Source organism: Paralichthys olivaceus, chromosome 17 (genome assembly GCF_024713975.1).
Source record: "Paralichthys olivaceus isolate ysfri-2021 chromosome 17, ASM2471397v2, whole genome shotgun sequence".
Classification (NCBI taxonomy): domain Eukaryota; kingdom Metazoa; phylum Chordata; class Actinopteri; order Pleuronectiformes; family Paralichthyidae; genus Paralichthys; species Paralichthys olivaceus.
This window is the reverse complement of record NC_091109.1, coordinates 6,474,808-6,501,196: the sequence shown is the minus strand read 5'-3', so window position 1 is coordinate 6,501,196 and position 26,389 is coordinate 6,474,808. Positions and strand designations below refer to the sequence as shown.

At 40.9% G+C, this 26,389-nt stretch overlaps 1 protein-coding gene across 1 annotated transcript; it reads left to right on the top strand.

The window, feature by feature from the left end:
- Positions 1 to 638: 638 nt before the first annotated feature.
- LOC109629536 (polycystin-1-like protein 1) lies at positions 639 to 26,374 on the top strand. The gene is made up of 50 exons (XM_069513104.1): positions 639 to 826; positions 1,464 to 1,586; positions 1,775 to 1,980; positions 2,642 to 2,803; positions 2,897 to 3,201; positions 4,534 to 5,731; positions 6,446 to 6,614; positions 6,832 to 7,071; positions 7,228 to 7,360; positions 7,440 to 7,643; positions 7,902 to 8,083; positions 8,159 to 8,362; positions 8,991 to 9,189; positions 9,786 to 10,066; positions 10,363 to 10,754; positions 10,832 to 10,909; positions 11,538 to 11,680; positions 12,164 to 12,284; positions 12,364 to 12,490; positions 13,100 to 13,298; positions 13,466 to 13,522; positions 13,614 to 13,967; positions 14,053 to 14,310; positions 14,803 to 14,916; positions 15,323 to 15,474; positions 15,591 to 15,691; positions 16,320 to 16,518; positions 16,614 to 16,697; positions 16,801 to 17,008; positions 17,104 to 17,210; positions 17,316 to 17,415; positions 17,502 to 17,888; positions 17,987 to 18,173; positions 19,549 to 19,637; positions 19,726 to 20,156; positions 20,248 to 20,332; positions 20,416 to 20,592; positions 20,680 to 20,798; positions 20,871 to 20,981; positions 21,063 to 21,171; positions 21,359 to 21,424; positions 21,873 to 22,084; positions 22,193 to 22,427; positions 22,566 to 22,670; positions 23,119 to 23,253; positions 23,597 to 23,731; positions 24,023 to 24,244; positions 24,384 to 24,545; positions 24,708 to 25,000; positions 25,086 to 26,374. The coding sequence occupies exons 1-50, from the start codon at positions 639 to 641 to the stop codon at positions 25,432 to 25,434; spliced, it is 10,197 nt and encodes a 3,398-aa protein (XP_069369205.1). The 3' UTR covers positions 25,435 to 26,374.
- The last annotated feature ends 15 nt before the right edge of the window (positions 26,375 to 26,389 follow it).

Here is a 26,389-nt window from a genome sequence, read left to right as displayed (position 1 = left end):
CTGATTAAGTTGCCCTGGAAACTGCTTTATTTTGCGTAAAAGCTGCTTAAAATCCACAACTCAACTCTGCCAAACTTTACGAGGAGACCCCATGTGTGATATGCACACAACTGTCATAATGTATGTCATTTATCATATTTATATTTGATATTATACATATTAAATGTGTAAATCATATTTAAAGTGCACAGGGTCATTTATTTAAAACAGCAACCATAGGTGAAACTGCATTAGTGACCAATTCTCCCTCAGCAGCATTACGATTGTTGAAAAGAGGACTCACTCACGTCCTTATTAGGATTTTAAAAAAAATATGCCACGTAACTTCTCTATAGAAGTTATAACACTATATCAACAGATCAGTATTATTCCTGTTTGATCCACAGTCAGTGAACTCAGCTCCCTCCTTCGTCGCACCCCGTGTTTTGCTTGGTTTGCATACAGTCGCTGTCTGTGTTCTCACCTCACACACCTTGTATGCACAGTTGTTTTGTGACTACATTGTTTGTTTCCTCCTCTGCTCTCAGTCTCAAACCTGTACACGTCCTGATTTGATGCACATTCTTCTCCTCAGCCACTTTTCTCGCTGCGGCCTTTTGGAAACTTTACGCACAGACATGCTCGGTTCTTTTGTTCACATGCTCGTATCACTGCATCCGTTTTTCAACCCCTCGTCCGCGGCTCTTAATCCGACAGGTAACGAGAACTCACCGTGGTTCATCGGGTGCGTCCGCCCCAGCGACTCCTCTCTTGTCCGGCTGTATTCCCCCAAGGGAGCCCATGACCTTGACCCGGTGCTCTGCTCCGTGCGCTGTCTGGATGACGGGTGAGTTTGGCCAAAAGAGCAGCTGAGGCAAAGAAGATAAAGACAATTGGGTTTATTCTTGTGTAAATGACATTGAAAATCCACGTATTGCTAAAATACACAGAGAAATAACTAAAAACGTATATATGAAAAAAGAAAAATATATTATAAATTCCTCAAACAGATGCCTTAGTTGTGCAGCTGTAATTATACATTTTCAATTTTAAGAGGCTTTACCAGAGAATTTAAAGACCAACACCAGGGTAGTTTTTCAAATGATGGAAGCATATTTTTCTGCATTTATATAATCAAAAATTCAGATGATTAACAAATATACAATAGTATACAAGTATATATAAGTATAACAATATACAGAGAGTATATTTAGAGATATTTTCAAATAACCAAAAAGCTTTAAATCATGAAGATTGGCCTCAACGTTCAGGCTTTTTGACAACTGAAACATTAATTTAGAAATAAGTACATTTTTTGTTATTTATAAAAAGATGTATTCTATTACTGCCATGACTAACACCAACTTTAGTAATTGTTGACATAAGCCATGTCAACATGAACACACAGTTTTGTATATGTGTGTGTTGGATGCATGTACAACTTATTGTAAGTGTTTTATAATAAACATTATATTTGGTTGAAGGTACCAGGTGGCAGCGTTGACTTTTGAGAGTTGTTACTGTGGCAACCACCAGAAACATGGTTTGGTCTTCAGTGAGTGTTTCAACACATCTTCCAGTGAAGAGTCAGAGAGTGAAAGACAGAGGTGAGACCCACTTTTTACTTTCAATATCAAACCACAACTTCTGCCACTGAAGATACAAAACTCTGCATTACTCTTTCTTTTATAAAGTCAAATCTATATAGTTTTTATAATCGTTTCAGAATTTGCACCCACTGTGCACAGTCACTGAAGCTTGTTGTGCTTAGATTTGTTTTCTCTTTTCTTGTAAGTGCTCTGAATTTGCCTGTTGGAGGTGGACAGGGGACTGTGGCTCTCTACAGAACCGAGGGACCGTTTCTTCACAGCATTAATGTGTCGTCTCCTGCAGACAGAGTGCAGCCTGGGAGAACTTTTGTTGTGGAGGTTTCTGGAAACTTAGCTGGACGTCCCAACCAGCCCACAGGTCGACTGATACTGTGTTTTACAACAAATTCAAGATTCTAAGAACTTTAGATTTTTCTCTTATTCACTAACAGGAAATGCATTTTAAAATACTTTGTGTATCAATTCTTGGCCAAAATTATATGTAACATTTTCCTCAGTTTTATATATGGTATGGTGTATATATTCTATTTTACACAAGAAAAAGTTATTAATTATCATTAAAAATAATTATACAGACGCAGGGCTGCTTCAACTTCAGACAAAATATTTAAAAGGCAAAATTTGTGCAGTCCATGTTAATTTATTTATTTATTTGTTTCTTTTTTAAAGTTCTGTCCTTTCAAAAAAAATTATGTACTGTAAAACATTCAAAGCCACAAAATAATCATATTTGGATATAAACTAAAAGCAAGCTACATTAAGTTGTGTATTCATTAGAATAACTGACTAACTATTTAATTATATATATATATTTATATATATATATATATGTATATATAAAATATTTGTGTTTTGCTTAAGAGTTTTTCAGTCAGACCGTCCTTGTGAATACATTTTTATGCAAAAAATAAAATCTGCTTTTCAAAAAAATACAAATCTAGTAAATATCTCTCTTTGATTAGTGTTTACATGATTGAAAAAAACAAAGGAACAGTATATTTCAGTGTTTTGTTTTTCTTTTTTACATTGAGATACCTTTCTGTGATTTTCAGGAGTTCCTAGTCTGGCAGGACGGGACCTCTCTTTTGTCTCTGTGGAGTTCCTGGACACGTCTGCGAAAGGTCAAAGTTCACATCATGTCAGCATTTTGGATGATGGCTCCTTTTTTGTGTCAACGGACTGGATTTTGGAAACTCCAGGAAAATATGAAATCAGTAAGAGAAAATTTTAATTAATGGAAGAAAAAAAATGCATTAAGAAAATTTATTATTTTGTGTGAAAACTGTCTCTTTTTTATTTTTCTACAGATGTCAGAGTCTCCAACCTCCTCTCCACGCTCTTCTCCACTCTCCAGCTCTCCGTCTTGCAGCCCTCTCCACAGATATCTCTGCTCCACGGGCCCCTGGGCGTCCCCTCCTGCCAACAGCCCACCTCGCACAGTATGACCACACAGACAGCCTACGTGGGCGACCCTGTCACGCTGCAGGCATATGTGGGAGAGGGTCCGGCAACAGGGTTCTGCTGGTGCTGTAATCACAAAGAGAGAGAGGAAGAGAGAACATGTGTAAAGACCACCTGCATCCCCAACTCTGAATGTCTGAACAGCACTTTGGTATGGAGGACAAAAATATTATTATATTACATGATATGTTTGCATGAAAGGATCATTTATTACATAAATAATATACAGTGATTTTTCACAGCAACAAAACTCCATTATCTGAGAAACATGAGGCAAATTTGGTAATGGTGGTTTTAAATAACAGCAATGTAGACTAGTGAAGAAATAAAACACAAATTATTTCAATATGAATATTTGATGATCTAATGTGTTTTTATCTCACTTTCATTATCTGCTTCTCTTCTCATGTTAAGATAATGGAGGTGTTGCATTTTTCCACGGCTGTTTGAAAGTGAATCAACGTCCATCTAAGACTTAATGATGGTTATTTACATGTTGCCAAATATGTGATTGCAGAACAGTTTTCCACAACAAATCAATTAAAACTGAGGTTTTTAGTAAAACGGACAGCAGCTGTGGTCCTACCCAAGATTTATAAATAGAAGGTTTCTAATGTACCTTTTACTCTGGTTTTACTCAAATTAAATTATGTTCAGAAGTCACAGAGGTCAAGGGTCAACAAAAAACACAAAAGCATCATAACTACAGTCATTAGCTTCCCCTCTTCCTCCCTGAATAAGAGACTGTGATACTGGATAAAACATTTTTGTTGTTGCATTAAATAATCTTCAATGTTTTTTTATATGACAAGAGGAAATATTTGCTTTAATTAACTGCAGACCTGGACATTTAAAACAGAGGGAGTTCACACAGTGACAGTGAACATCTCCAGTATCACTGGATGGACTCAGCAGACAATACGTGTGGCAAGTATTCTGTTTTCATTCACTAAGCATAATATCCTGACATGGAATTATTGATCATTATTGAAAATGCTGGAAATACCACATTTTATCTTATTGTCAATAAATCCAAAACCAACAATGTTTTTTTTCTTAATAGATTTTAGTTTCTCATTGGTTACTATTAATTAATAAAAATATAATTACTACAATTCATTTAAAAAGCTGACTGCTGCAGTTTTTTTTACTCAAACAGGACTAAGTAGGGCTTTTTAAAAGGGGAATATTTTCAGCTGTGTATTAATACACTTTTTAATGCATTGCCAAGTATTTACATCATCAGGACAAAGTTAGAACTTATTGTTAGGTTTTTTAATAGTGTGGGTTTATGTCTATGATGTTGAATTAGCTACAGCATTTTAGGCTTTTGTTAAATAAGCTTAATAATCGATGAACTGTTCATTTTGGCTTTTTTCATTGGATTCATCAACAAAAGCCAAAATATCAAGTGAAATCAATTCGATCCTTTTTCCAGTTTCGCATTCGTGTGTTTTGTGCTCATTGTTTTCTTGCAACATAAGTTGGATGTGTCCTCCTGCAGGTAGTTGTGCTTCCTGCTGTTTCTGACCTGAAAGTGAATGTTTCGAGGAATCAACTGAGAGCTGGAGGGAGCATCTCTCTGGATGTGGAGCTGTTCACCACCATGAAGCACCTACTTGTCCTCAACCTCACACTCGCTGCCGAGTACGTGCAATGCCATGAGAATGACATCGACCTGAACAGTGAAGGACACGTTGACAATAACAGCCGCAGCGCTGACAGCAGCTACATGAATAATGATAAAACCCAAAAAAGCAAAATTACAGACTGGAAAAACAGCACTGATCACGACTGTAACCATGGCAACAACATTCATGAGCATAATCTCCATCAACACCATGCTGAATTCTATTGTCATGATGGCACCCGCTCCCATCCCCATCACTCCATTCCTCTCCACCTCCTCCACTCCTCCCATCAGTCCAGCTGCCGTCTGCACCTCCACCTCCGCTGCCGCCTCCCCACCAGAGCAGGACAGTATCACCTCATGGCATCTGTCCTCTCCGCTCCTCATCCTTCCTCAGTGTTGCTCTCCTCAGCCCTGCCTCAGGCCTTAAAGGTCTATGAGCAAATCTGTGCCCTGAGGCTTTCTGGGAGGTGGATGTCAGCTGTTCCTACGCACGTAGAGTTCAGCCTGGGGGTCGTCAGCCAAGGTGGCCGCATGGGGTCAAGAGTAATTTGGACTTTTAGTTTGGATAATAAAGTTGTAATGAACAGGACAACACAGGAATGGCTCATTAATGTGTCTTTTGCATTAGCAGGGCGTTATAACGTCACAGTTGAGGCGTTTAACCCAGTCAGCCGGGCCTCATTCCAAACACACATCCTGGTTCAGGATCCTGTTGGAGAGCTGGCGTTGAGCGTCCCACGTGTGATCAGAACAAATCAGGAACAAGTGGTTTTATTTAGCGTTGCAGCAGGATCAAACATGACCGTCTCTCTGCAGGTCAACACAACATTACTGTACAGAAACAGCAGCTACACCACAGGAGAGGAGGCGGCGGCGGTTTTGCTTTTCGACAGAGCTGGTACGTTTGTGGTTCAGCTTCAAGCCGAGAATCAAGTGTCTTCTCAGAACAAGAGCATCAGAGTGTGTGTTGAAGGGAACAGGAAGTCGTCGCCACAAGTAACAGTTAAACCAAACTGGGAACCACCCACCAGTCAAAGTCCTGCTCACAGCCTGGGGGACAATTGTAAGTGATGTGTTTTTATGTGAGCACTGCAAAAGAGTCTGGCTTTTATTTCTTGTAAATATTAAAAATATATATATTTAAATCAATGTGTTAATGTTTTTATCTACGATTGTAACAAATATATAGAATAAAGGCTTAATTTAAACTTTTAAATGTAAACATAAAATGTTATTAAATTACATTTAATTTAGGCTTTATGCTTTATCTAAAGATTGGTCAAGAGACTTATTTCACTTTGCATTTTCAACCCTTGTCAAAGAAAACGACAAAATGCTCAGGTAGATGATGATAAATGTTCATAAAATGTCTTGTGATTGGTTCCCTCGGCCAAGGAAGCTGTTTTCATCTACGCTTTGTTCGTTTCTTAGTTTCCAGGATTACACAAAAAGTACCCGATCACCATGAATTTAGTGGAAGGATGCAGGATTAGTCAGGGAAGTAGTAAAGTTAGCTGTGGATCTGGATCAGGGGGAGGAACCAGGATTTTTTTTCACTTTCTTTAACATTGTGAGATCGGTTGATTTTCAACATTGTCCTTGATTTCTTAGAAAAGAATTTAAATGTTGTTTCATGGGGGGACTCTACTGAGTGCCATTCTAATTTATTATGAGACATCACCTTCATAAGAGTTGATGTTTGTGCAATATTTTTTATTCCAACCATTTGCATGTTGACCATGTGGTGTCTGTTTCGTTCTAGCAGTGTGGATTTATGCAGCAAAGCCAGCTTATCCCACAAACACAGACATAACCTTCCTGGCTGTGGCTGATGCATCAGAGCCTGTGGAGTTCATGTGGCACTTTGGAGACTCCATATCAGTCAGAACCAGCTCAAGAGCCGTCACCAAAAGATACAACAAACCTGGCAGGTACGATGCACAGAGAACATTTCGAGAGGTGCCTTTTGAATTGTAATACTGGGATACAGTAAAAAAAAAAAATGTATTTTTGATGTGTCATTTATTTTAAATGTGGTGTTTCCTTTAACTGAAATCATTTTCCACATAAGGAGTGTCTTAGCTATCAGTTTAAGAGCTTGTGCACATGAATAAAAATACTCACAATTCAAATCTCTCTTTATTGCAGGTTTGATGTGTTTGTGGTGATGTCTGCTGGTCAGTCGTCCGTCCCCTCTGATGTGCTCCCTCTGGTGATCCAGAGAGTGGTGAAGCTCAACAGGCTCGTCCACCAGGCCTCGGTGCTGCAGAATCAGACGGTAACGCTGAGCTGCCGGGTCAACGTGGGCACCGACCTCACCTTCCACTGGAGCTTCGGGGACGGTTCATCCAGGCTGGGACAGAGCACAGAGCAGCATGTGTTCCACAGGTATACATATATATATATATATACACATATAAGCATAGTATGAATGTGTATGAATTGATGAATGGCAAAAGTATACAGTAAAGACTAGAAATAATTACATCACTGTGTGGTGTGTTTGAGCCTGGGTACATTTACTGGGTGTGCTTCTCTCTGCAGAACAGGGGAGTTCAGAGTCGAGGTGACTGCCTCTAACCTGGTCAGCTCCGCCTCTCTGAGCAGTCACATCTTTGTTGTGGACCGACCTTGTCAGCCTCCACCGGTCAAAAACATGGGTCCTCCCAAACTACAGGTGCGTCCCCAGCAGGGCTGTAGCCTCCTTCACATGCAAAGAGAATGTATTTAAAAATAAAATCCTCCTCCACCTCTAGGTGCGGAGGTATGAGGTAATCTGTCTGGGGGTGACCTACGAGACTGAAATTGACTGCGACACATCACGAGGCCTTCAGTACACCTGGACTCTGTTGGACTCTGCAGGCCGGAGCCTCCGTCTGCCTCGCACAGACACACACAGACAGAGCCTCACACTGCAGAGCCACTTCCTGCAGTACGACACCTACACCGCCACAGCCAGGGTGAGTAGCTGAGACGAGTCATGCATGGAGGAGGCAGAAGAATGCATCACTGTGTCTGTGGTGGGTCATAGCAAAAATAAGAAAAAAAGAATCCAAACTTTAGTGTTATTTTATTATTGTTGTGAAGATATTGTGTTTTTTGTGTAACTGATGGTCTGTAATCAAAATTAAATCCTGATTTTGAAAAGAAATTATATTTGGATATGTATTAATTGTACTTTTACTTGAATTGTCTCCATATCTATGATTTCTCTGTAGGTCCAGGTCGTCGGTAGTGTGGTGTATAGTAACTACAGTGTGAGAGTTCAGGTGATGCCGAGCCCTCCTGTGGTTTTTATCCAGGGTGGCACCAACGTCTTCATTAACAGCGGGAACACCACCGCACTAACCCTGGACGGGCGGAGATCTTACGACCCTGACTTCCCCATGAACCTGCTCAGGTAGAAGCTACGACAGAAAGAGAAAAATATTTGATTTGTGCTCGTTTGGAAGTTTTAAAGCGTTTTCTCTTGTAGCTACAGCTGGACCTGTAAACCACTCAGCTCCATCAGCACCTCCTGTTTCCACCAACACATCTCCACCTCCTCTCCTGTGCTCACTGTTCCTGTTGGTTCCTTAAAACGGGACTTTGACCAGTTCCAGTTCACGCTCACCATACGCAGCGGGGAACGCTCAGCTTCGACAGAGACCTTCCTCACAGTCAAACCAAATCTGATTGGGTGAGTTATAAATACTCGATGTGACTGATTGAACTGGCAAACCTGTGCCATTCAAAGTCAAATCTAGAGCCCACACCACCGCCAAGGCCCAACAGTACCTTATGATGCCACATTAAAATTCAAGAGATTGTTTTTTTTGGATCTGCACTAAATATACACAAAAAAATATTTCAGAAAAACTGTTGAAAGATCACCCTATCTCACAATTTAAAAAAGCTCATGGCTCTCCACCAAATGTATTGGGCTCCTGATCCATAATGCATCCTTCCACAAAGTTTTGTGCTGATTCATCCAGTGGTTTTGGTGTAATCCTGCTAACTACTAAATCAATTAGGGGGAGGTAACAAGAGGAATAGACTTTGGCACTTGGACCGCAGTAGGAAGTAGAACACCATGGAAGTAGTCCCTATGAATTAGCTGCTTTAAATATGAAGGAGATTTCCACCAGGAGTCTAAAGACCCAGATGGTGATGATGAAGGGAGATGACCGGGTATCTAGAATGCAGTGATCTTACTGAACTAAGGTGATTGGCTCAAGGCGAATGTGTCAGGGTGTGACTGGATTGCATGTGCGAGAAGACATCCAAACTGAGCTGCGTGCTACTGAGTGACAATGTTTCCAAACCAGGAAGTTGTCCGTTTCCTGCCCTCGTTGCCAAGGAGACCAGGTGAACTGGGATCAGTCCTTCGTTGTCGACACCTGGTGTGAAGACTGTGATGTTTCCCTCGCTCACATCCAATACACCTGGAGTCTGTTCCTGGTCAACGCCTCCACCAGACCTGTCATAGAAGGTCGAATAAGAGCATCTTTATCCAACATCGTTAAAAATTAAATAAGTACATTTACACTGTTTTATTAACTAAAAATATACTTATTTCTATTCTAAACTGTTTGATTCCAGTGCCATTTTGTTCCACGGTGGATCTTGGCGCTCCCTCCACAATCATCGAGGATCAGACGTCCACCCTGCGTCTGTCTGACACAGATACATCACACTATGCACAAACTGATCTCAGGACTAGAAAAACTGGAGCAAGAAAGCAAAATCTTGGCCTGACTGATGATGGGACATACAAAGCAGGTGTGTTAATAAAATGCACTGACGTTCGTAACACATAAAACTGCAACCCCAGAGTCTGGTTTGAGTCTTCAGGTCGGACATATCAATACGTCACTAAACTTGACTTCTCCTTTTCTTCAGAGTCTGAGACCGTCACTCCTGTCGGCACAGGAACAGCAGGATCAGGTTGTTAGGAATATAATTTATTTCATCCTGCTGCTTACAAATTAAACTTACTATGAAATACTCCAAGATGTGTGTATGTGTGAGTTAAGAACGTTCTGAGCCCTGGACATCAATATGAATATGAATAATGGAATGCAAGGTTATAGTTACTGTAAGAATTGATCGTTTATGAATAATTTAACATCTCCCCCACTTTATCTCCAGGAGAGGAGCCCTTATATCATTCCCCAGGAGAGTTTTACCCTGCAGAGCATCAGCCCTCCACTGACTACCTGTCACTCACCCTTGACAGCAGTGGAGACCTAGATTCAGAGCAGTTGGGCATCAGTGAATTCCCAGTTCCCTCTGACCTCTCTGCTGAGTGGGAGTTTTCTTTTCCTGTCCTGGAGGGAGGTGACATGGGAGAACAAGGTGAGAAAAACAATGCAGTGAGAGTGAAACACAAGATTCAGATGAGGCAAACAAAGCAAGGACTATGAAGAACTTTCAAATGACACTCCTCTTTTTTGGAGTAAATTATTGGTTAAATCAGATTAAACAAAATCATTTTATGGAATTTGCAGAATTATTTTTTGTTTTTTTAAATTAAATTTGATTTATTCTTCTCAGATGCATTTACAAAACAAAAGCATTTGATGAATCAAGACAAACACAAACATTACTACATTAAAAGAGAAAAATAAATAAACAATTATTTTTTCAATTAATTTCAATTAAAAAAATTAAATTCTAATATCGTAATCTTTTAATAAGTAACTTCTTATATTTTCATATGCATGGGCTGTGGGTATGCATTAAAGCTGAGTCTGTTACAGAGTCAGATTACGATGTTCACCCCCCAAATGCAGAGGAAGGAGACCCTGGGAGCTCCGCAGGAAGACCCACAGGTGCAGTACACATCTGTGTTTACCTCTGTAGTCATAACCAGTGTGAGATGTTGTGTATTTACTCGTGTGTATTCCAAGGTGTGGATGGTGAAACTCTCAGTGCAGGAGAAGATGCAGTTTTCGATCCAGCTGAACATGAATCAGAGGGGAGTAATCTGGTGGTTTCCGGACACTCTGTCCTGATCCAGGAGCCAACTTTACTTGATTTGCCTCGAGACCCAGTGGACGGAGACGTTTTTGAGTCCTACACTTACACAGGTACATTATTTAAGAAACTTGCCCACAAACAGTTATTCTCTGCATCACTCTTTATCTTAAATAATCTTTCTTTGTAGGGATTTCCTCCTCTACGCTCAGGTTGAGACCCTTCAGTCTGCGGCCGGGGAGCAGATACATGTTGGAGGTCACAGCCAGTAAGTTCTAGCAAAGTGCTTTCAACAAAGAACCATGACAGACCGAATAGATAGAATGACCAATAAACATGAAGTGGACATTCAGATTCTGTGCAGTACAATATAAATCTATAATCTGTCATAATTAGAGACCCAAACCAGCCGACGTGTTTATGCAATTTTAGAAAAAACTGAACTACTATGAACTAGAAAGGCCCAACAGTCCCCTTTCCACATTTAAATCCACTAGATCCATATTTCAATTTGAATTATTCCAACACAAATGATGCAAAAATGAAGAAAGTGATCCGGATCCAAATCAAAATTTAAAGAGTTCTTCCTTGGGTCATACGCCACTTGCAACAAATGCAAGGGAAAACATAAACCTCCTTAGTGGAGGTATGAGTGCATACTTCTCTTAGAGAGAGGATCTTATTCGAGGAGGTGGTACTTCAGTTTACTTTGTAAAAGAATGTGACCATATGCAGTCCAGACCACCTCCACATGTGGTTTGAGTGATCAGATCTAAATGCGTCTTGGTGCATTCACATCTGCTCTTAAAGCCCAGGACGAATAGCGATGATAGGAATGAACAAGGCGAGAGGTAAAACTGATAACACCAAAAATCTCATCTGCCTGTGTTACTCAGAGTGTCGGAGCAGTTTTGTCGGCCGGACTCAGCTGTTCTTGAAAACCAAGCCTGCTCCTGAGGGCGTGAAGTGCCAGGTGCAGCCAGTTAAAGGGACGGAGCTACACACACATTTCAGCATCTTCTGCACGTCAGGGAAAGAGGTGTCTGCTGTCTCTCTCTCTCTCACACACACACACACACACACACACACACACACACACACACACACACACACACACACACATACACATACACATACACAAAGATGAACACTAAATAAGCAATTCTCCAATTCATCACACTTCTCCTTTAACAGCATCGAGTTGAGTGTTTTAGTTTTTGTGAAAAAACTAAAATTCTACATTAATTCAAACTTCAAAGTTTCCAACTGTATCTCATGATATTTTTTGTTTTAACTGAAAAAAAAGGGAAAACCTTTTCTTCGAAATTCGGCTTCAAATGATAATTTGGGGCTACATCTCAATTTTTGATTCAGTACCACTTTTTATGGGCTTTATTCTCTTTACTACCTCATAGTTCGAATCATATTAATAATCATAAAAAGTTAAAAATGTTTAAATATTATTTTTCTACCCAGTTTTTAAATTGTTCCCTGCGTATTAACTGTGCATGTGTGTGTGTAGGATCTACTGTATGAGTACAGCTTCAGTGTAGGGGGGGGACCTCGCAGGGTGCTGTACCAGGGGAGAGATTTCCAATACTACTTCAGCCTTCCTGCAGGTGACGCTAGTGATGACTATAAAGGTATAAAACACATGCTTGACATTTTATTTAGATTTTCTACCAACCAATTCAGTAAAATCATTTTTCGTTGTTTCCATAGTAACTATTTATACTGAAATCAGAAGCAGCACATACGGGACGGCCACTAAACCCTGTCCTGTCACCGTCCGAGTCCAGCCAAGCTTCCTCAGAGACGCTTCCTCCCTTCATGACCCTGACCTCGAGCTGTAAGAATCAAAAATCACCAGCTCATCACATCACACAAGGATTCAAAAGGGGAAAGTTAATTTTCTTGATTTTGATCAAAGAAACATACATACTGAGAGTGATATTATTTTAAATGTCATCAATGTATTGTATTTAAATAACCCAGTTTCACTTTCTTATAAAGCATTTCAATTTATATGTAATATATTATAACTTTATATGAGGTTTCTAAGTTGATGGTTGAAAAATATTAGAAATTACAATTAAAAATGGCAGATTACAGACCTATAATAATAATGATAACATAAACTTTATTTATATAGCACTTTTCTTAACAATGATTGACAGTGCTTCATAGTCGTTAATAAAACAATGAAACACGAGCAGAGAAGATAGAACAATGAAATAGATAGAATTATATAATCAAATATAGCCCAAACTTCAATATACAGCCCTTAACTCTTGCTCATCTAGGGTCTGAGATGAAGTGTGTGTGTGTGTGTGTGTGTGTGTGTGTGTGTGTGTGTGTGTGTGTGTGTGTGTGTGTAGTATATTGTTGTGTAGTATATTGTTGTGTAGTATATTGTTGTGTAGTATATTGTTGTGTATCAGTAACACTGTCTCTCCAGGTCAGCGGCAGGTCTGAAGAACCTGTCGGCTCTGCTGCAGCTTGGGAACAGTCATGAGGTTCGTAACTACGTCAGTCTTGTCGCCACCGTCCTGAACAGACTGGGCCTGGAGGCCAAGGCCAACACACACGCACAGAGACTCATGCGTAATGTGCTCATTTGCACAGTGTGTGAGCTCAAGAGCGGTACAGCGGAACAGGTACACACGTACACACACACACACACACACACGTGTACACACGTGTACATACACACACACACAAACTCCAAGATTAACACAACCACAGTTTTTCTCTCAACAAATCTCTACTTTATCTCACTCTCTATCTGCCTCTCACATATTTAACAACGTGATTCAATCCACAGGAGTCACTGGTTGACAGCATCTGCATTTTAAAAGACCTTTTACAAGTTACAAATCAGGTTGGTGGAGGATGATCATCTTTTATCAGGACAAGCAGTCACTCAAAGAAATAAAGATGATGCATTTGTTTACTTGTTTTGTTCTGTTTAGGTATCTTTAGCAAGTGTCAGACATGTGACACTTCACGTTCGGGCCATCTCGGACATGTTTTTGGAGTCCAGCGATTCAGTCCGATATCGTCTGGACCATAAGACACTCGACACTCTGCTTCTCCTGCTGTCGTACATTCTGCAGGCTGCTGTCACAGATCTTGACCTCACACCTGAGTCGTCCAACATGGACAATATCACACAGGTGCTGGAGTCAGACTCTGTAAATAGAGGGATCACTGGATGCTGCATACCAGCATCCAGTGATCCCATCAAACAGGGAGGATCAATTTCAGCAAAGCAGAGGACACGTCTTGTTGATGATATTCTCCAGACTGCCTCAGACCTGATGCTGGTGAGTGAAAATAAATTAGTTTCCTTCATGGTAGCCCTGTTTTTTCCACCTCGCCCTACTCTTACCCATTCTCTTTTATTTGCAGAAGTACATTTTCTTGCACAAGGTCCAGCAGCACAAATTCAGCACAGGCCTCATCTCCTTATACGCTGCATACCAGAACCAAACCTCCACGGTCATCAGCAGTGGCTCAACTACCTTCTACATGCCTCCTTATCTGATCCAGCTTTTGTTTGTTCATGGCAGTGGAGCAGCAGGGAGCACGCAGCAGCAGCCATGTGTGCTCACCGTGCTGACCAAGCTCACCCTCAACCCTTACACCTGCGCCCACAGTCCCACACAGGTGAAAGCCAATGATGTACAGATTTAAGTTCCTCTGCAGCAGTTGATTATAGTTCCCCTGAATTCAAAAGTTTTTTTATGACAGAGATTTACCTTAAAATAGCTTACATGTAAACCTGTACCCTCATTTCTCATGTCGTGCCTTCTTGCCATACCTGTCAGGTTCGGGTTGGGCTTGGTTCGTTTTCTCTCTGACTCTATTGTGTTGGACAATAAGAATTATGACCCAAGCTGCACTCTGGCATAAGCACCATTACCAGCTACTGCGCCCCACCCACAAGTTGACAGGATTGGTTTCTTATTGTTTAGTTACTCTGGTCATCTTGCATTCATTTACTGCAATGTTAGGGTGGAAATACTTGGTTATTTCAGCCAAAATATGTTTTGAAAAGACACATTGGGAACATTTTTAAAAACTTGATTTTCACTGTAGGGGGGACTTACAGTAAATTTGAAGTGAGGCATGTCCCTTGTTCCCTCTGGTGATTTGCAGCTCACTGGACCAGTGGTTGACCTGAGTCTGTACAAGTGCAGCAGGAGGAGAAAGATCCCTGTTCGTTCCCTCAATCAGCCGATCAACGTCGAGCTGCAACATCCACCAAGAAACGTAAGTTGCTTATTCTCCCTGATCTTTGCAGGTATTTAAAGGTGCCCAGTGGAGTTTTCTTGAAACCAAAGGTTATGTTTACATTTACTTCCTCAGAAAACATTTGCAATATTTGAATCTAAATTGTTTATATTCATATTTGTTTTGTTTTTCTTGGCAAATTCCTCTTTTTTTGTGCGTTACTGCCGGTCTGTGTATTGAACCACCCACATGCATGTGCATCCTTGTGTATGTACAATGAGATTATGAAAACTCCATGGGGTACCTTTAACTGCACTTGTTCTACATTGTTAGGTGAAAGTTGGTGACCTGTAACGTGATAAAATATTAGTTATCAAAGAATCATGAATAAAGTTGAATTGTTGAGCCTAACTTCACCAACACGTGATCACATCTGTGACTGCAGAAGAGCTCCGTGCGTGAGTACATCCTCCTCCGCAGCCAGGTCAACTACCACAGCTTCAACATTACCAGGGACCATCTGCAGCAGGTCATCCAGCTGAGCGTGGCGTTCACGCCGCCGCCCGACAGAGTGTTTCCCATCACGCTGCTCTTCAGGTACACTTGGATTATTGTTTTACTGGTGTATGCTCATAATCAGAGCAACATAATAATGTAATTTTTTGAGTGAAAGGTAAGAATGCGAGACAAACCAAGACTCTCTGCCGTGGCAGGATGTTCGAGAGGCCGACTCCCAGCATGCACCATCTGCAAAGGACTCATCACTGGGAGAGCAACAGCGTACGCATCACTCTGCCTTCGTCCTACCTCAACGGTAAAAGCTTTCTTCTCCTTCCTGTTGTTTCCATTTCATAAATGACTGATCATTCTATTAGGTATATAATTAATCATCCATTTAAATACATAAATAAATCTATTCAGCTGAAGTAGTTAACCGAGGCTGGAGGAGAGAGTGTCTAATATATTACATATCGTCATCTCTACAGTCTAAATCTGAGCTAAAATTATTTTTGCTTTGTAAATATAGTTTGAAAACAAATTAAACAAATATGTATTGTGTTAAATAAAAGGTGAGAGCTCAACAGGATTCTACATGCCCAAAATGAAAATGGCCGTCGCTAAGTCATGACAGGACTTAAATAATTGTATCAAATCACACGTTATACTATTATTACAGTGGCAGTATAGTGTGTAGGCTGTATACATTGTCTACTTATAACTGGCACTTACTGCAGCATGGTATTAACGTATATGGTATTATTATACACTTTAATTATTATACACGTTAATGAATAATAATCAATGTTAATGCAATACAAATATTTTCTGTTTTGAGTTAATAGACAAGGATGAGATTTAAAAAAAAAAAACATATCTGAGAGTTGATGAGTATTTGTGGAACAAGTGTCAGATTGTTTACACTAAAATCTCCACACCTCCAGCTGCAGGGGTCGGTCACCTGGCTCTGCTGAATGCTCATTTAGGAAAAGAGCAAAGACACAAGCAGCTGAGTGAAGAGATCAGCTACAGTCTCACTGTGGTCAGCAGTCAATGCTTGAACTGGGATGGCCACCAGGGGGCCTGGACACATCTGGGATGCAGGACATGGCAAGAGGACACAACATCTGCTGTCAACTGCAGGTAAGACATGGACATGAGACCTTCAAAGAGAGAAACAAACACTGACACTGATGATAAGCAACATATTTTTCTGGTATTTGCTGTTTTTCTCTCAGTTGTCACCAGCTGAGGCCTCTGACTGTGGTGCAGCACCAGATCCAGACCAGACATGACACAGCTGAGCTGGACCCGTTACTAAGGTGACCTCATCCTCCTCAGGCTTGAATGACATATTTAAGTAAACAGAGATGTTGGGGATTTTTCATCCTCCTATGTGTCCTCTCTTCCTCGCCATCTCTTCAGCGTGTCCCAAGATCTGACTGTGCTGGTTGTAATGGTGCTGTGTCTGTGCCTGTACATCCCTGGGCTGGTGGCGTGTAAGAGAGCTGATGATGTCTCAGGGAAGAACGGGAGAGTCCATTATCTTTCAGACAACTCTCCATTGGACCCACATCTTTATGCTGTAACCATCCACACTGGTGTCTTCTCTGCAGCCAGTATGAGCGCCAAGGTGATGTCGTCATTGGTTTTTCATTCATCCTCAACAGCACCAATACTCACAGGTAGGTAGAGTCCAGTACTTATTTGTGTCTGCATGTTCATCAGGTATACATAGTGCTGTATGGTGAAGATGGGTTCTCTCACACAAGAGAATTACAAGTCCCAGGATGCACTCTGTTCAGGAGAAACTCTCAGGACACATTTATACTAAGGTAAAATCCCCAAATATAATTTTTCACAAGATAAACAAATAAGGCATTGATATAAAAATCAATGATACACATGTTACTACTTAATGCTTTTCTGTGACACCACAGTGCAGCAGACAGCTTGGGCTCTGTGTGGGGGGTTCACATCTGGCATGACGGCTCTGGACCCTTCCCGAACTGGTACCTTAAACATGTCGAGGTATCTGAGGTAAGGACCTCATGTTCTGTGTTTGCGGATGTGTTCTGTGTTTGGAACATTGAGATGACCTGTTTGTCGACTCCCATCCAATCCAGGTGAACAGTGGGCATGTGATAGGAGGCGTGTGGCTCTTCGTGGGTCAGTGCTGGTTGTCTGTGAACAGAGGTGATGGCCAGGTGGAGAGAACTCTCTGTGTTTGCACCCACGGAATAGGCTTTGCAAAGGTAGAACACTCATGCACATCTGAACACTCACACTTTTATTTTCTACTCACATGTGACCCTGGGTCTCCACCTGTATGCTTGCAGATGTTGTGCTTTAAATTATCTGACTTCTTGGCCGACTTCCACATCTGGATGTCTGTGTTCCGCTGCCCCTGCCCTAACTTGTTCACACACACTCAAAGACTCAGTGTGTGTCTGCTGCTGCTGTTGGGGTACGCATGTGTCAACACAGTAATCATATCTCAAATGGATGATCAGGTAATTTATTAAGACCGTCAAAAGTTTTGAATTTGTTATATGAATGTTCTTAAACAAGGTCTCTCCTACAGTTGTCACTTCTAATCCCTTGTTCACAGTTACCGATGGAGTTGGGTATTCTCGACGTATCCGCCATCTCTCTGACAACAGGACTATTGAGTGTGGTGGCAGTGTTGCCCGGAACAACATTGATATCTTTTCTGTTTCGACTGCATGAGGTCAAGCTGACAAGGTCGGAGCCCCAACATGCAAAAGGGAGAAAGACTGAGAATGATGACTTTGAAGGTGACACAAAATCTATCCTCTTTCTCAAAGCAACAGTGTGTAACGTAAACAGAGCAACAGCAATACATATGTAAAACCAGTTATTTTTTTACGTGACTTTATGTACAAAAATAGATATGTTCTTTTTAAATGATATGACCGTCACCAATCACATACTTCCATCTGGCCTTGCATATATCATATATCAGATCCTCATGATCTCTACAGCTTCCTGTACCAGAGGAGCTGCTGCTGTAACAAATACACCAAACAGGTGTATTTGTTACAGCAGCAGAAATCTTCATACTTTTTAAAGTTATTTTTTAAAAAACACTCAAACAAGTTATTATCTTCTGATCTCCCTGAAAAACAAGGCAATCTTTTCAGCAGTCAATGACTTTTTCCTTTTCTTTCTTTACTGTTGCCACCTGATTGGGTAATAATTACATGAATAAGAAGGAGTTGGTGAGTGAACAATCATCATCTCTTTCCCACTGTAGCAAACCCAGAAGCTTAATTTTGTTCCAAAAGCAATTTTATTTAAGTTCTGCCGTCATAATATGAACATGAATTTCCTTTTGCTTTTCAAAACACCATTAGAGCTTCAGGTGAACACACAACAGTCAACTAACTCTTACACACATAAACATGAGCATAAATATCATTTAACCACAAGTATGACACATGTGAAAAGCTAGAAAACTAGCATTAACGCAATGTTTGGCTCATGGGTATTACATTCACTGTGTTTACTAGCGATAGCAAGGCTGTAACAGTAGTGATACATTCAAACACCTGTTTACAGGTAAATTAGAATGACATGGTGTTATAACACACATTACCTTGTTCCCACTCCAGCTTTATTAATCCATCAGAAAACTTTACCACGTCTTAAAAACAGCTCTTTCTCCGGTACATACATATTTACCTGCCGCCCAAGTAACTTCCTGCTCCTGCTTCCTCTTCTTCTTGTTCTGGTGTGAATTAGCGGTTGGCAAACCAGATTATAGGCGCATTACCGCCACCTGCTGGACAGGAGTGTGGAGCAGTAGACTGGCAGCAAACAAAACAAAACCAACCTGAAATGAAATTATTTTCTTCAGTCCTGTTTCTCTTAAGTATTTCATTAGAAGATGGTGCATATTCCTTGATGTCTTTTCTTACACATTTTCTAATGTAATATTTTGCTCTTCATCTTTTAATCATGATATTTATTCCTTTCTTTGTTAATTATAAAATGTCCCATTCTGCCAAACTGGATTCAAAATAAAACACCCAAAACTTCAATAAAAAGGCATTATTAAAATTAAGGCTTGCATGAAGTAATTTGTTTTCAGATCTGATAAGACTTATCAACATCCACCTTTATGCATTTTCATGTCCTGTCTCCTCACAGATGCCCTCCCACTAAATCACAGTGTGTTCCATCCCTCTTGGAGCCGTCTGCAGCAGTGGATGCAAGAAACCTGGAGGAAGAAATACCAGGTCACAGTTAGAGCATTCATCTTTTGTTATTTATTTTTCTATGTCTTTGTGCATCCTCATTCCTCACCCTTCTTTTTCTGTGTTGCAGGGAACAAACTTGCTCCCAGTGTCCACTGTGATCCTGGAAAATAAAGAACAGGCAAACCAGTCAGATGTGATGGCAAAAAAGGAGGAGGATCCAGCAGTTGAGAGCAGCGTCGGACCGGTAATTTGGAATTTGTCGTTGATTTCAAAGGGGGAAAATGACGATCGAGCAACTCGTGGAAAAGACATTGATCTTTCAAGTGAAAGCAGCAAGTTTTGTGGCACCCAGAAAGATGTTGTGTCCAGTATGAGAGATGTCGATCAAGACACTCAGGAGAAGACAGAATATCCTCAAGGAAAGCGTTACCATTTAATGGACAAACTGAACAGGAGAAAAGTTGGACGAGCATCACAATGGTGTCAATCTTTGGCCTGGACCCTCTGTCTGCTGCTGTCCCTCTCCTGCCTGGTGCTCTCTGCAGTGCTGGGAATGAGGTAGTAGTTGTGTGATGGTGTTAAATGGATGATTGTTGAAATATATGAGTGATTGATTATTGATTAACTGGGTCTGTGTGTGATGTGTCAGATTCAGCAGCAGCAAGGTTTTGCTTTGGATTCACTCCCTATTCCTCTCTCTGGTTTCTTGCATCTTCTTCATCCAGCCGGCCGTGGTAAATGAATACCTTGCTGTTCTCACTACATGTTTAAAATGAATGATCTTTGCAATGGAGATATAGTTATTTTTCTTTTCCAGATACTCACCGTGGCAGTGATCGTCTCCTGTTGGTACAGAAACAAAACAGACTTTCATACTTTCTCTACAATTAGAGAGTTTGAGATTCCACTGTGCAGCCACAGTGGTGCTAATCGACTAGAGGAGTCGTTCAGGCCTCCTGCTTTCCCTCAGGACACATGCTCAGACCTTGACACGGTATCAGCCACAATCTATTTACTTAAAAAAATCTGCTTTGTTCTTTTCCACTGAAACATCTAGTCAGTATTTCTGATTTATTGACAGCTGCTGGCTGCTCGTCAGCGAGCTCGCTACCTGCGTCTTGTGCGGCCACCGAATCCGGCAGAGCTGAGGAGAGGTCGTGGGAGGAAAAGAAGAGAGACTCTCATCCATGACGTTCTCAGGTGTGTGTGTGTGTGTGTGTGTGTATGTGTGTGTGTATAAGAAGAATTATTACTTTTTTCCTTTTTATCCAGGGATTTGTGCGTCTGTGTCTCCATGTTTGCCCTGATGCTGTGTGTAACGTATGGCAGCTCATTCAGTCACCATCACCACCTCAATAAAGCTGTCAGGAAACAGTTAATATGGTAACACACATACACATGCACACACACACACATACACACTCTCTTTGTCTTGCTCTAAAATCGTATTTTCTCTTTCAACAGGAATGATGATAAGAACTTTATGTCCATAAAAACACATGAGGACTGGTGGAAGTGGACAAAGACCGGTCTACTCAATCTGCTGTACAAGAATGCATCGACCAAAACTGAGGTAAACGATGGCTCAAAGATCTTAAGACGATCCTGTTTCATGTGAGCTGCTGAAACAGTTCTGCTCTCAATCTGTCAGGAATCGTTATTTAGCTCAAACATGTGTACAAATCTATTCTTATTGGTAAAAGGTCTTATTTTACTTTTTATCAATATAAATCACATCCTGGTCATGTGGTGTCATTCAGCAGTCACACATCTTGATGGGAGAACCAATCTTGTGGAAGTCAGAGGCATCCTCGTTCCAGGATCAGGTACGTAATAAAAAGAGGTGTGTGACCTCATGAAAATAAATATTATATTATATGTTTTATAACAGCAGTTTAAGGAAAAAACATCCACATCAGTCTGGACTTGACTTGTATTATTTCACTGACATTGCAAATAATCAACTAATTCCTATTAACTAACTATATTTTAAATTAATTTAACATAGCAGCATGTGTTTCACCACACTCTCCTGTAGAAGGCGCTGTTTAACAAAAATGGCCCCAGGTCACAAATGACTCCACTGGTGGATTCCATGTGTTTTCAATGTAGAGGGAAGATTTCCTTTACAATCCACATTCTGAACTTTAATTTTAACAGCAAAATCCAGTTTACGAAACAGCAGCAGCAGGTTTTGGGCTGTGAAAGTAGAAAACATTACTTTTACTGTAACTTTATCGAAGTTATCACACGATGATTTCAGCAGTTTGATTCAATTCACTCAGAGTGTGTGTTCTGTGTGTGACTATTCAGGTTCCCAGTGTGACTTTTGTACCAGAACGTCTTCGCTCATTCTTCTCAAGGAGCGGAGCGTCCACTTACACTCACTCAAATGTCAAGGTTGCCACGGCAACGCCCCAGAGTACATGCGGTCGCCTGGGCTGCTACTTGGGGCTGAGTACTACAGTTGGCTTAGGCCACACAAGGTGAGAGTTGCACAGACACTTACATGGTGGAGGAGATCTCTGAAATAACTCCTCGCAGGATCAGGTATATTTCATCCCAGTGATATTCAGTGTCATCATCATCATCAGGTCCGACGCCACATCCAAACTGGATCTCCTGCACTCAGGCGGCTGGTTGGGCAGACGGACGGTGGCCCTGAAGGTGCAGTTCACCTTGTACAGCCCTGCACCCAACTTGTTCACCAGTGTGACCCTGCTCACTGAGCAGAGCTCCAACAGTGTCCTGGTCCCCTCTTCTAAAGTGCAGTCTGTCAGGGTGTACCACACTCCTGCTGTGTGGGACTATGTTGTTATGGTGTGCCAGGTAAAACACTTATTTAGTTTGGTCTTTCGCGCCCTTATAAAGAAAGAGGGATTCTAACTCTGCACTGACACATCTTGTCATATTTTAGACCAGTTTCTGTTGCAAAGGTTTTTCATGTTTCCTCTTCCTCCCCTCCAGCTCATCTTCCTCCTCTTGTCTCTACTGCAACTCTGTCTTCAAGCGTGCGCCATGAGGCTGCAAGGGCTGATGGGACACTGGAGGACACCCCGCAACTGGCTAGAAGTATATAAGCAATACAGCACTTGTATCCAATCAGAAAATAATAATATATGATATGTGCACATGGTCTAGACATCTGGGGGCTATATGAAGAAAAAGAGTCTATAGAATTAAAAACAAAACTGTAAAAGCATCAGGAAAGAAAACAAGTAACTGGGATATTTATACAGAACAAAAAGCCTGACAAATTGTGTCTGATCCTGTTCATCCCCTATTTTACTGGCAAAAAAGATAATAATTCCAAGATAGACTCACACACACTCAGCCCTGCACCGTGCAGTGCAAACAAGTTCACTGTGTCCGAGCTGCAAGGGCAAACTAACCTGTAGCTCTTAAACCAACATACCTGTTAAGTAAACCACACAGAAAGGTATCTGAAGGTCAAAGCAAACAGCAGAGGTTTTATTATGAGTATGAAGTGAAGAAATATACCTCGCTCTCTCTTTTTCAGCTCACTCTCTTGTCAGTGACCCTCGTGTATTACGTTTATTACATCTATCGCTCCGTCATCATCATGGAGGCTGTGGAGCTGCTGCAGAGACACAGAGGACATGCTGACGTCAGCATCCTGGCTTCATGGGAACAAGTGAGAAAGACACAAAAAACTTAAATCAGGGAAAGAGAGAGATAAGAAAAACAATATTTAACGTTGAAAAGCTTTTCACTAGTCCTGTTTCAATATACTATAATAATATATTCCCATGAAACATGAGAGGCCCCTTTTTATATGATTATTATGATTAGTTTATTGAAAAAACATTATTACATTTGTATAAGGTTTTTTTTTTTTTGCTAAACACGCCCTTGATAAATACACAAGGAGAATCCAACTGTCAGGTCCTGTTGTGTCAGTGAGAGATCACAATGTGAGAAATTAAAGAGGAGAGTGATGCTTTCCATTGATGAAAAATGTGGTTCTGTCTCTGCAGGATGTCCGTGCTCTGCGTGGTGTTACACTTTTCCTTCTCACCTTGAAGTGTGTGACTGTGCTGAGCGTGAACAGGACCTTGGCTTCCTCTGCTGCACTGCTGACTCGCTCACTCTCCAGCCTCCTCTGGCCAACGGTAAACACAAAGAGAAGCAGCACAATGTACGGAAAGTGTCAATTCCACGCACTGCCTCTGCTGTGCAGAAACAGACAGTCACAGTTGAATGAAAATCAAATGTAGTAAAATGTAAACATAACTTTTATTTCTAACAGTAAACGGATAGGATTCTAGTAAAAACAAATATTATACTTTATTTGTGCATATGCGTATTTCTCACCAAATTGTCAGACTGTTACGATTCTAAACTATGGATTTGGTTAGAAAATTCTCAACTCCCTACACAGACTCACCCTCATATTGTCCTAGCTTTCAGGTCTGATCCTGTTGGTGGCGCTGTCCTGTGTTGGTAATCTTCTATTTGCACAAAGCTCCTGGGCTTTCAGCTCCATTCCTCGTTCCCTTCAGTCTCTGCTCTGTCACTACTGGGGTCTAAGACCCAGCAGGAGCCTCCATCCCCTTCTCTCTGGTCGAGATTTCCTGTACTGTGTAACTCTCTATTTGTCTTCCACTGTGGTGTGGACTGCAATGGTAAATATATAGCAACATTTTCTATGCATGAATGAATGGATAGATGACTGACTGATACATGGAGTCTTTGCACAGCTGCACAGACTCAGTGGAAGAAACAATCTGTCAGAATGGAGATCACTGTTAGTTTTTGTTGCAGGTTCTCAGTTTGGTGTCTGCCTTGGTTAGAGTTGCCAAAAGATCTCAGAGCAGGTGGGACGTCTTGACCTTGGCAGAATTAGCCAGCTACATCAGACGGAGGATTTCTGAGGTCACTGGGCAGCGTGAACTCAAATGGATAGATGACCACGTGGAAAGCAGAGTGAGGAAGAAGCTGCTTAGGCCTTGAAAACACAAGTTATGTTCACTCATAGGCAGTGTATAAAGACAGATGACACATTCTCCCACATCCATATCCAGAAATTACGTGTTCTTTGACCTTTTAGTTTGATTGATGGACTATCTGAACTCCTTTGTTTGTCAGACTTACTACCTTGAAGAGTTCGAGAGCCTAGTAGACGAGCTGCTGTTCAGACTCAATGCTCTCTCCAACTGCCTGCACCACACGCTGCCCCAGAAACTCCGTCATGACATTGAGGAGCAGAGTCCCGTCACCTCACCTGTGCAGGAACCGTCCAACACGAACACACAGGTGAGTCTGCCTCGTGTCAAACACGCACCACAGACACATGCATGCTGTGCCTGCACCCACACATACATCTTTGTGTTTCTTCTGCAGGAGTTTGTGAGAAGACTTGTGGCAGAAGAGACAATCAGGTAGTGATATTTGTTCTTAGTAGTATTTAAATATCATTAATTAACAATGTAGTAATGGTTAGTTTGTTTGACTCTGCATTACCAGGTCCAAGCTTGAACTAGAGATGCTGCAGCGAGGAGGCCAGCGGAGAAAGAATCCCTCCTCTGCCGTTTTTTTACCATCTGATGCTCTGCAGAAAACTGGAGAAAGGGATGAAGAAAATCCAAATGACAGAGAGCGCCAGACTTATTTAAAGGGACATAACTGTCTGTCCCTCCTGGATTCGACATCACTCATCAGGATATGGACAGAAGATGATCTGGAGAAGCAAACAAATGACAGTAGCTGGTTGAGTAAAATTCAGGCCACCCACACAGAGGTGGTGGTGGAGGTTCTGGTGCACGAGGAACCTGGAAGTACAGAGGCCGAAAAACAGGAGGGTAGGAAGGTGTAGCAGGTTCTTCAGGCTTAGACACCTTTTTAGACATCAGACATCAAGTCTGCATTGTCAGAGCTTCTCTTCTGTAAAGATGTGTAGAATAGGACAGACTTGTTTTCTATCTACTTTGGTAAATGCTATTACCTGAATCTCCAAACTGCTCCTGGAACCAACTTTAGAAATCCTGATCCTTTATACGCAAACAGTTCATGATTTTGTGACTGATTAATGAACAAATTATCATTATGTTATACAAAACAAATAAAAGCCTTTGTGATCCATGATTGAAAATATTTTTTGGTCTAGCTTGTGAATAAAAACTTAATGAATAAAGTGACTTATTTTAACTTAGAAATCAGATAATTATAAATATATGTTTTTATCTTTAAGCCTCTTCAGTCTTCCTTTGTGAAGAGCCACATCATTTTTTTTGCAAAGCAGTATTAGTTCGCACGCACTTTAATAATAAGGAAAACATTTTTAAATCGTCTTTCTGGGATATTGTCTCTCACTCAGGAAGCAATAACATCCTGATTAATATAGTAATAATGTATATGGCACGTTTCAAAGTAACGTTACAAAGTGCTTTACAAGACGAATTGATAAAAGCAAGTAAAACTAGTTCATGGAAAAAAGTGAAAGAAAGAAAGATAAACACCATTATATAATAATGTAATAATTTGACTTAAAAAATAAAAGTCAGATCAGATGACAAGCCCAGATGACATTTTTTAGAGGATGATGATGATATATCTGATCAATATCTGAACTTTGCATAATAATGTCAGTGCAGCTCTGAGAGTTCACACATCTTCACATTCAGAGGAACAGAAACTATGAATATTCCTCATGATCAACATCTAAAACCTCAGACTCAGAGTATGTTTAATGATGATAATGATGTAAAGTATTGCTAAAGTTCAGATTTTGATCAGATACCATCATCAAATAAATAAATAAGAACCATCCA

Bases quoted from the DNA above. Each gene is read 5' to 3' on its own strand.
- LOC109629536 (XM_069513104.1), top strand. From the start codon at position 639: ATGCTCGTATCACTGCATCCGTTTTTCAACCCCTCGTCCGCGGCTCTT. The intron at 6,615-6,831 runs GTACGATGCACA...TCTTTATTGCAG, and splicing joins AGATACAACAAACCTGGCAG to GTTTGATGTGTTTGTGGTGA. The intron at 12,491-13,099 runs GTAAGAATCAAA...CTGTCTCTCCAG, and splicing joins CATGACCCTGACCTCGAGCT to GTCAGCGGCAGGTCTGAAGA.